The sequence below is a fragment of the Trachymyrmex septentrionalis genome, unplaced genomic scaffold, assembly GCF_001594115.1.
Source record: "Trachymyrmex septentrionalis isolate Tsep2-gDNA-1 unplaced genomic scaffold, Tsep1.0 scaffold62, whole genome shotgun sequence".
NCBI classification, from domain to species: domain Eukaryota; kingdom Metazoa; phylum Arthropoda; class Insecta; order Hymenoptera; family Formicidae; genus Trachymyrmex; species Trachymyrmex septentrionalis.
This window is the reverse complement of record NW_017305800.1, coordinates 1,532,126-1,542,759: the sequence shown is the minus strand read 5'-3', so window position 1 is coordinate 1,542,759 and position 10,634 is coordinate 1,532,126. Positions and strand designations below refer to the sequence as shown.

The 10,634-nt window shown below is 34.4% G+C and overlaps 3 protein-coding genes and 1 long non-coding RNA gene across 6 annotated transcripts in view; 2 read left to right on the top strand and 2 right to left on the bottom strand.

The window, feature by feature from the left end:
• Positions 1-1,562, bottom strand: part of LOC108752857 — a 2,875-nt gene extending 1,313 nt beyond the window's left edge. The window contains exons 1-4 of the mRNA XM_018494016.1: positions 1,336-1,562; positions 889-1,029; positions 326-788; positions 94-200 (exon numbers count right to left, since the gene is read on the bottom strand). Coding sequence (XP_018349518.1) covers positions 94-200; positions 326-788; positions 889-1,029; positions 1,336-1,542 — 918 coding nt within the window. The 5' untranslated portion in view covers positions 1,543-1,562. The remainder of the gene's footprint in view (positions 1-93; positions 201-325; positions 789-888; positions 1,030-1,335) is intronic.
• A 100-nt stretch (positions 1,563-1,662) lies between these two features.
• On the top strand, positions 1,663-3,775 carry LOC108752861. The gene is made up of 3 exons (XR_001939584.1): positions 1,663-1,737; positions 1,813-2,154; positions 2,454-3,775. It is a non-coding gene; the product is annotated as an uncharacterized LOC108752861 (long non-coding RNA).
• LOC108752855 (janus kinase and microtubule-interacting protein 1) overlaps positions 3,711-10,634 on the bottom strand; it is a 20,910-nt gene continuing 13,986 nt past the window's right edge. Inside the window, exons 7-14 of one of the 3 annotated variants that reach the window (XM_018494013.1) lie at positions 9,134-9,223; positions 8,345-8,467; positions 7,690-8,016; positions 7,245-7,466; positions 6,235-7,050; positions 5,486-6,103; positions 4,082-4,217; positions 3,711-3,773 (exon numbers count right to left, since the gene is read on the bottom strand). In XM_018494013.1, coding sequence (XP_018349515.1) covers positions 5,858-6,103; positions 6,235-7,050; positions 7,245-7,466; positions 7,690-8,016; positions 8,345-8,467; positions 9,134-9,223 — 1,824 coding nt within the window. In that variant the 3' untranslated portion in view covers positions 3,711-3,773; positions 4,082-4,217; positions 5,486-5,857. The remainder of the gene's footprint in view (positions 3,774-4,081; positions 4,218-5,485; positions 6,104-6,234; positions 7,051-7,244; positions 7,467-7,689; positions 8,017-8,344; positions 8,468-9,133; positions 9,224-10,634) is intronic. The other 2 variants (XM_018494014.1, XM_018494015.1) reach the window with 2 other exon arrangements.
• The window catches only part of LOC108752860, a 23,293-nt gene continuing 20,109 nt past the window's right edge, over positions 7,451-10,634 (top strand). Inside the window, exon 1 of the mRNA XM_018494020.1 lies at positions 7,451-7,501. The gene's annotated coding sequence lies outside the window, so the exon portion shown is untranslated. The remainder of the gene's footprint in view (positions 7,502-10,634) is intronic.

Below are 10,634 nucleotides of genomic sequence, written 5' to 3'. Positions count from 1 at the left end.
GAGGGGGGGGAGAAAGAGAGAGGGGAGGGGAAAGAGCAGAGATATTCTTGTTCAATTTTTTTAATATAAGCAATATTTATTAATTTGATTTACCATTTCCTGAGTAAGCGTCGCTGCTTCTTGGGTGGAGGAAATTGTAGATGGTATATTGACGACGCATCGATGTGATGATCCATTGGTCTTATAATCATGTTTGCTAGCTATTTTACATGAACAACAGTCATCGCTTATATAAATAGCATCTATTATCTCTTGACAGTTGATTGTAAAATATAGAAGCAACAGGAATTCCTTTCAGAAATAAAATCTATTTTTTTTTACTCACTAACGTATCTCGACACTTGACTTGTACTACCACACCTTCGTTGAGACTCGTCTTGACGTGTTTGAGGCGCGATCCTACCGGAAGATTTTTGTTGTATAAACAATAGCTTTGGTTGTAATCCGCTCTCACTCATATCAGTGGACTGGATTTTTGAAAAGACTTTTTCTCGTCCTTTCGTGCGATTAATATTATTTTCTTTGGAAAGAATATAATCAAGTATACTTCCAGGATTAGAGGAATCATCGCTATTTTTATCCTTTTCGGCAGGTAAAGGAATTATATAGATCTTTTTCAATATATTCTCAAGCTGTTTCGATGAGATACCGTGACTATAATTATCACTGCTTCCTCTATCGAATTGCCTTGGATTCTCTGAAGAATTCTTCAGATGAAGTGCGACGCCACAGAGTACACAAACTGAGGAGGATGTGCTCGCGATTAATCCAGATTCAGGATTATGCGGCTAACAGAAGTTACTCACAATTAGTGCTATTTTATTTTCAATTCCCTCTAATTATTTTTTATCGCAAATGTGATAAATTCAAAAATACAAATTTTATTACTTGAGTACTCCTCTCATATTGTCCTGAATATCGTATTCGAGGATCTACGCCTTCCCTCCATTGCTCCTCTATCGTAATTAATTGTATCAATTTTAACGCAGCTTCTTTAATCGCTTGCAATAAATCATGGAGTATCGTGATCTGTTAGCAATTTGTTATTTTCCTCTCAATGTAGACTCAAGTAAATTAATTATGGACATTTACGCATACATATGTACGTTAAATAAATTGCAATGATTTTTAATGATAAGATCACTTATTTCGCAATATTTATTAATACTTCTATATCATTTCTTTAAATAAAATTTTAAATGTACACGTCTATTATTTATAATAACTCAAATTTTCTTGACTTATTATTTGCGATATCAAATAGATAAAATAAATTATAAAATTGTGACGGAAAAGGTGTGCGTTTATTAGATTTGATTTCTAAATTCGACCTACTTGTTGGTGATCTCTATCAAGCATAGGCGAACGATAAGGCTCTCTTAACTCCCTGCAGAAGCGATATGCAGGACAAAGGGGCAGTTTAGATTGTGAATGTGTTGACGAAGGGGTGTGACTCATGTGCACAACCTCTTGCTTCGATGGAATCGTGATGGGAAGAGGAATAAGTTTTGCGATATCTTTCACGTCGCTTACTGTTTCCATCGTGTTTAATTTAAACAAAATGAATTCAGTCTAATTTGAAATAATGAATAATAACGGCGTAATGATAATTCCGACGACTTCCAATAATGTTGAGCCATTTTCATTTATATCGCCATGTCACTTGTCATTTCATATCATTTTATATCTTTTTTGGTTATTTTGATACTAACGTGACTCGAAACTTAAAGATTAAAGGTTGATGTTAATGGAAGATACTTCATGATGTAGCCTAAAGCGTTTATTCACGTTTATTTAATAACCTAATTTCAGCTTGTCAAAATTTTTTGTGAACGATGGCTGATTTCTCCAGAACCTCAGCCGCTGTGGCAAATACTAATATAGATAGAACTGTAAGTGAAATTAATACTAGTAAAAAAAGTTATTGGAGGCAAATGCTGAAAAGCTACGAGAAGAGGAACGCTTCGTTGGAGAGAAAGCGTAACGAACTCGTCGAAAGAGTCCGTTTTATGGAATGTACATTGCCATCCTTGCTGATGGGCGTCGCTGCATCTACCGCCTACGGCAAACGAGGAATCCCCGATAAACAGGCGAAAATTCCAGAGAACACATCCAAATCCTCTAATCAAAGGACATAGCTGCAAATCGTAACAAGTAACAGCACCCAATAAAATCTGCCAAAAACAGATTTTGTAAAATATTCCGCTCTAATCTATATCTTTTGTCGATAGATATATGATAAAATATGATTAATTGACTATATAAACCGAATAGGATGTTCTGTTTTGTAACTATTCAAAATTAAATTATTAATATTATTCAAATAAAATGATATATTATTTGAATAATAAATATAAGATTTGCTTTAACTTATTCATTCTAGAAATTAGCAATTTATAATAATAAGAAAGAAAGACGGAGAACAGATGGGCAGTTTTATTCATTTCTTATAGATACACACACATTACGAATAAAATCAATTCTATATATGAAATGAATCTGTAAGCAAACAGCGCCATAGTGGTCAAATAGGCTTGATCGAATAATTTTTGCTCCGAAAATCTATACTGCATAAATATGGTAAGTGTTTGTATATGCACACTTTTGCGAAAAATACTAAATCTATCAAATCACTCAAGATTGATATATATAATGCTAAGGCACGTTCGGTGTGTTATACGATCGAACGAAAAGTAGGACTAGAAACACATTCTTTACACACTAACTATACGCATATCAATGAACATTAAATGTTAAAGCATACGTACGCACATACATGTATATATTTTTCCAAAAGAATATTTTTTCATAAAGCCACACGCAAGCCTAGCTTAGTTTCAATAAGATTCATGAAATGATATTCTACAGTGAAGGTAGCAATTATCTCAATTTAATTCAGTATATAATTCTATTATATACTTTATCGCGTAAAATTGCCGTGCAAAAGTTTAACATGAAAAGCTAAAAGAAAAAGATATCGGAGTAAAGTGAATCATTGAGGAATTTATATATTCCTCTTATGATACATATATATTACTTTCCTACAATTACTTTTTCTAACGACTCCTCACACAGTGTATAATGATGGAAATTATAATAGAATCTCCAATAGTCGTTGATATAGACATTATAGAATCTCAACGGCACTACACAGACATGCCTTTGTGGATCATTGAATGCATGGTATCACGAATCGCGCGATAATTTGCGACACACATGTGATGTGTGATATCAAATTAGCTTACGCACGCACAATTGCATTTTTGTTATATCAAATTTAAATTTATGTCGAAACGTGGATTTAAATTTCGATAGAGACATACTATAAGGATTCGAAGATACATTTGATACGTCACTTGGTACAAATACACGTCTGTTTAATGCAGTCATCTTCAATCTGATTTTTTTCTGGGCGTCATTCTTTATCTCTTAAAAATGCATCAATCGCGAATATTTCGAATCATATATGAAATTATTTTGTAATAATTATTGCACTTTGTAATAATTATTACAAAACATCGTTATAATTATTTTATAATAACGCTTTATACAATTTACGCTCGCGTGTGAGGGAGATATATATAATCTACGGCTTATTTGGCACTTGATTTCACAGCTTGTACGAAAAGATTGGTCGTGACGTGGGGAAGGTGAAGTACGCCAAACCGAGGGTTCAGGTTGGCACTTGATCCGCAGGCGCCCTCGTTTTATTTCTAGGACGTACCATTTCTGATCGTCACTTGGGCACACCAAGCAGCGCCAGCCGTATTGTCCTGTAAGAAATTGTAAAAATATTTATATAAAAGAACTGTTATTTATGATTTAAAATCAATGAGGACCGACCGAAGTCAGAACACTTATAGATAAACTGACTCAAAGTTAACCGATCGCTAACGTGTCTCTATGCTATGTTTATTTTGCACGTCCTTCTTTTATTTGCATAAGTAATATCAGCTACGCAGACATAAATCGATGTCCAATTTGTAGAATGAATTGAATCTAAGTTTTGAAGTGCTTAGGAAACTGATTATGATTCACTACTTATTAAAATTACTATGAGTGTTTAGAAAAATTATCTTACCTCGTTTGTGCCGCGGGTTTTACCCACGGGTTCATTGACTCTTCCATGGAACTCGTGGGTTGATGGACAGAGTCTACGACGACGAGAGACGATGGAGAACCTCTTCTCGCATTTATCTCCAGCGAAAATAGATCACCTGCGTAAAGAACAACGGTGAAGCATGAGCTTACATCATGTACAGCATAGAAATTTTCAAATATATTACAGCAACATTGTAATCTTGTGAATTACGGTAAAATATTACAGACATTATAGAGACACAATTTCAACAACAATTTGTAGCGATATTAATGATAAAAATATTGTAAAAAATATTACTGCATGATATATTTGTTGCAATCTTACAGTGATTTCACGAATGTTTCTGTAATCTTTTCGTGCCGTACAAGTTTTAATTCTTTGGTATTAAAAACAATAATTGCCTAAATATCCAATACATAAAACGACTGTAAACGCTTAAAAGATTTTTTATGTGGCAGCCAAATCTGCTATATAGTACTGTTTTAAATATAGCGAAAAAGTAATAATAATCACTAAATATTATTAATAAAATATCGCTAAATATTAAATTTTGATGCATACTTTTGTCTTAAAATAAAGAAATTTTTACTTTAAATAAAATTAATGCTCGTTATTTTTACGAATATATGTTGCCATAGCGGTTAAGAACTAATAAGACTAATAGCACACAAAATGCATAAGCATAGCATAGCATCAAACGTTTAGAGAATGTTATGTAAACATATCAATATGGAAACTTTATGCTGGATTCAGCATAAAGTTTATTTGGTCCAGATAGTCTTATGTTATGCTACGTTATGCTTATACATTTTACTATAATTCTAATTTCTATGAGACAGATGAAGAAAATAGGAGAAGTGAAGCATAATCGTTACCATCACCAATTGGTATCAAGCGCGTAATGTATAATGTTGTGATTATACCATAGGCGGAAATTTGCTGTAAAGCTCTACTACAGTCCAAAGTAGCTAGTCGGAATTTTTTGAATATAATTCGATGAATAATCAAAATACATAAAAAGTTGTAGAGTGCACTACACTGTAATTGATAATTTTGAGAATGTAAATATAATTATTACGCGACAATTTTGAGAATATTAATATCACAAGCACAACTAAAAAAAAAAAAAAGAATTACAGCGCTACAATATTTCAGCAAGCAAAATGTTAGCACGATATCTGAGATAGCAAATTTTATCAAGAACAGATTCTGAAAAATGTCCGGAGAAAGATTAGCAAAGTATCAGATACTTTGATGAATCTGATGGATTTATTGTAATCTGAGACATTTGGTTATATTTGGCTATCATATTTGATAATTATTTTTTTTTTCATGTTTTCCAAATAAAACTGAGCTTGTCGGTCGTCTGTCTCATATACGTACGTTCAAAGACGTAAGGTAGATATGCTGTCGGTTAGCTTTCCTTCTCCTTCTCTTCCTCACCTCCTCATCCGCATTTTCTCTCCACGACCTCGGTCTTCTTTCGTTCGTCGCTATTTTCTGGAAACTGTCGCTCCGGAGAACATGCGCTTTCTTCCGCGCAATCCTCTATTGGGAGGAAGATTCCCAGCTTCTCAAAAACTACATATCAACTTAGGCAGACATCAGCTTTTAATTATAACGCGAGCACAACTTTCTTCGGTGTGAAAACGGGGAATTATAGCGAAAGTTTACTAGACGATGTTATTGAATTTTTAAGCCACGCCCGTCTTACTAGAGTTCGTTGTTAAGGATTTGATATAGCGACGGCATAAGCTAAACACAAATTTCCTGATACAAGACCAACGGATGATTTTTTCGCCCAAAGGAGACGTCGTGGACGAATCTGACATTTGTCATTTTTGCTGTTTTCGCGGACCGTATTTCGCGCTCGTTACTCCTAACTCGTCTTCGGCTAACCTTCTTTTCTATGTCGTTTTTGGTAAGATCAGTTACGGCCGGTTCTTCAGATTTACAGAGTTTCAGTCCATCTTTGTTCTCCTTCTCCTTTAGGGATACAAGCTGTAAAATATGCAATGATCGTTTATTGTTTACTTCGAATTAAAGAAGAAACATCTCCGTTACATAAAATTAAGTTATTCAAATTGATAAATAAATTTGAAAAAGAGTTAGATAGATACAACATATATTACCGTGATACTACGTCCAGCACCCAGAGTAATCTGCTTGTCGGATTTATCTTTATCTTGACATCGAGAACATTCTGTAGCCATGTAATTTCCGTATGTTTCTATGGTTTGAACAGCACGCGTGCAATTTGCATCTTTAAGTTGATTTTGTACAATTTCCAAGTCCTGTACAACTTCTGGATGTTTATTTTGTCCCATGTTTATTTGATGCATGACAGTTGTCTCTCCACTGTTAGTCTCGCTGACGGTACACTTTGCGCCGATGGTCCGCAGTTCATTTTCCAACCAGTATGTTCTCTCTGTAAGTCTGTAGTTTTCATCCAATAGCTCCTCCTCCCGTTGTTTAGACAGCCGCTTTTCTTGTTCCCGATTCTTTTCAGCTTCCTCATACATTTCAAGTCTCTCTTCGAGATCACGAACGCGCTCTTGATAGGAAGTCAGCTGGACTATCGAATCCACTGTTGACACATCAAAGCAAATCTTAGATGAATCAATCGGATGGAAGACAGGTGTTGTGATCTTAGCCGCTCGTTCCTGAATTCGAGCCCTTAATTCTTGAAGACGCTGCACTTCCTGCAGGAGTTCGCCGGACGGTGCTTCCGTTTGAGTACCGCGGCTAGTAAACTCGATGTCGTGCTCTTCTTCATACTCTTTTTCTTCTTCTTCTTCTTCCTCCTCAAAGATACCACTTTCCTGAAGGGTAAGCGGGGGCTTTCGCGGTAACACGGGTGACGTGGATTTTATAGAGTTCATTGTAGCATTCGTGTAGGGTATCACGGTTGCCACGGCACGGCTTCTCTGTTTGTTGATTGAATGATCCTGAAATATCATTGCATTGCAAGATATAAATGGAAGATACACGAATGATTGTTAGCGTACCAATAATAATTTTATGTAAGAAGTAAAAAAATTCCTTTCTAATTTTATAATAAGTAAAAATTCCCAAGTGACTAGTTATTTTATCTGTATTAATTTAAATTAAAGTTGATGCGCAATACGAGACGAAAGCTCACCTTGTTCGTATGAACAGGTTCTGGTGAAACGATACCGCTGTCCACCGTATCGGGAGTATCTTTGCGTATAGGTATTTCTTCCATTTCGAGCAATCGAAATTCCAGCAGCTCATTTTGCTCTCGTATCTCCGAAAGTTCCACCAAAAGTGCGGCTTCTCGTTCCTCAGCAGCTCGAAGCTTATCATTCAACTCACTTAATTCTTTGTCACGATCAGCACATCTCTGTGAAGTGTAAAAGCCTTTATCAAAACTTTCAGGTATGCAATATTATAAGCTAAAGATTCTTCATGTACTCCTAGGTTATAATCTATCCGTCATTATAAGTATCAATTATAATGTAAACGAAAAGAAATTGCCAAGCCTATATATTATATAGCCATTATAAGCCTATTGTATTATAATTAATCGCATTATACACCGATTATATTACAATTACAAATTTTACCTCTTGCAAGAGTGCTTTCTCCAAGTCGCAAATTTGAATTCTGGCATGCGATAGCTCGCGTTGCTCTTTAAGAAGCCTTGATTGTAGATTCTCGATCTCGATGAGAACGGCTTCATACGCTTCTCTAGTGACACCATTGCCTTGCCACTGACCATAACCCCCAGGTTGTGGCGACATCGAGGACGGAGCACTCGATAGAGCGCTGTCATCATCTTCATGATCCTCCTCGTCATCCACTTCAGCCACCGGTTCTAACTCTAGCCACTGTTTATAAAATTCCTCCTTCCTCTTCTTGTTGGATAACTGCTCCAACTTTCTCTCTCTCTCCTTAAGTAACACATAAAGATATCCGATTTTATTTTTCAAATTTAGTTTCTACTAGAATGATTGGTTTTATTAGTACGCAAATTTTTAATTTACTCAATATAATCTTTATATAATCTATCATCTTTTTCACATTAAGATATCTATACTCTTATTTGATATGTTTTTTTTTAACTTGCAGATTTAGGGTTAAAATATTTTTTTTAATTTCTTTCAAATTAATGATGTATAATAGTTTCAGTATTTTACAAGCCTTCAAAATTTATAAGAAAAATAAAAAATTATATTTTTCAAATTTTCAATTCATATTTCCTAAGAAAAATTCCATTACCTTAACTGCCTGTCTAAGTATTTCGATGACTTCCTGCTGTTCAAGCGCGAGTTCACGAAGACGCTCGACCTCGATTTCATTTATGGCTCTGTTGGATTCTATTGCGCGCATATATGACCTCACCTTAAACGATACCCCACCTTAATTCTTATTATGTCATTATACACTTTTATCGCGAGATATGAGAGATATTGTGAGAAATATGATAATAAATAATCACTTACGTATATCTCGTAGAACTCAATACAATTGAAATATTATAATAGATTTATACAGAAAAATAATTGAAGTAATTTTGCATATCAGACCCTGATGAAATTTTTTCTTATAATTTTGATATGAATTGGAACATCTTTCAGAAATACTTAGAAATATTCGGAAAGAATTTGCGTCTTCTCTCTCAGAAATATTCGGAAAGAATTTGCATCTTCTCTCAGAATTTTTCATACAAGTGAATTCTGAAATATTTTGAGATTTCTCATATTATAATTTTTTAAAAATATATTTTAATTTCTTAGATTTTATAACACTTCACCAAGAATTATACTTACAAAAAATCTTAGAAATCTTACGATATTTCATAATTAATATATATAGAAAATTCTGAAAAAAGATGTAGATTTTCTGAGAAGTATTCCAATCTGTATAAAAAACGTGAGAAAGTTATAAAATTACATAGAAATTTTGAAAAATTTTATAAAAAATTCTCGCCCGAGGAAGCATTTGTATCAACGGAATTATTTAAAAAAATACTCATTATATATAATTATAAGATAAAGAATAACGTACCATGTAATCATCGTCTTTGAGATTTTTTTTCTCTATGCGAGATGTTGACTGTATCGGTCGGTTTCCCTCGTTCTCCCGTAACTTCCGCATCTGTAATATCAAAATAATTACTCGTAAGTTATTTTTATAGATAGATACACCTAAAGATATTCTGTGTTTTTCTTTCATTAAAATCACAAAATGTGATAAAAATTATTTTTTAAGCAACAAAATTAAATGTCAAAGTTGAAATAAGAGGAAAGTAAAAAGTTCTGTAATTCATTTCTACGGAAATTATTAAATTAATTTTTCGTATGATATTATTTTTAAACACACATATTTTAACTGCAATTATTTTCCGACATTGTCCTATCGATATCATGTTTAATTGAGTAACTGCGAGGTAAATAAAAAAAATCATTGAATTTTCAAAGGAAGGAGCATAATAATGTGGCTTTCTTTCAAAGCCGGCAAAATTACATTGTTTTTCTTGGCGTTCTTCGGAAGGAAGTAGCAGAAATCTATCGCGATCGTTTCAGCGAATTCAGTCTTCCGGATGAACGTCACGGTCCGATACGACGTATGCGCAACGAGCCGGGAAGCCGCGAAAGGAAGGCGGGAGATGGGGAGAAAGAGAGAAAAGCAGACGCGAGTTGCGTTGCAACGATTGGATTACAGAGAGTCCTGAGAGTCTGGGTGGACCGTTAGCTTGGCCCCCTGACATACAGCCGCGCAAAGCCTCTTCCTCCCTCTCTCACGCCTCGCAGTTTCCTTCCTTCTCAGGTGATATCAATGTGCAGCGTGTGTATAGTACACACGAACGTACGAGATGCGCCGAGAGAGCCGATTGCACCTTGCACACTTGCCGCACCGCACGATGGTGCACTTTGCGCCATATATGTAAATTGTTGGACACGCGCGCTCGTTACACCGGCTCGTTTCTCCTCTCTTTGGGCCAGGGGGATCGACTATATCGGATATAAGACATATTGGGACAGGTGAAACGAGCGCGTCACGCGTTACCGTTATCCGCGCTTCGCCACTCGTCTCATCTTGTTTTGTCCCGACGTTTTCTTATATTTATTCGACATCTGCCGTACAGTTATCGGACACGCGTTGAAAATAATTAGCAATTTCAATGACCACAGAAGTAATTAACGCTATTTTCAACAAAATGTTGCGGATATTTCACTCGTGACAATTTTTTATCCGATTCTCTTCGATTTCTATATAATAATAATTTATTGATAGCAATAAATTAAAATGTTCCAATAAATCAGTAATTAATAAATACTAATAAATAATTGGATCTCTTTTCTATGTAAAAACATAACTTATTTCTCTTTTAGATATTAATTAAGATATTAATTTTTGAAAAATGGAGAAATCATGTTGTTTTACATCACAAATCTCGAAAAAATTATTTATTCATGAATATCTAATAACTCTTCTAAATAATTATCTTCACATGTTAATTAAGTCGTTAAGTAGAAAAATGATTATATGTAAATTATATTTTTCC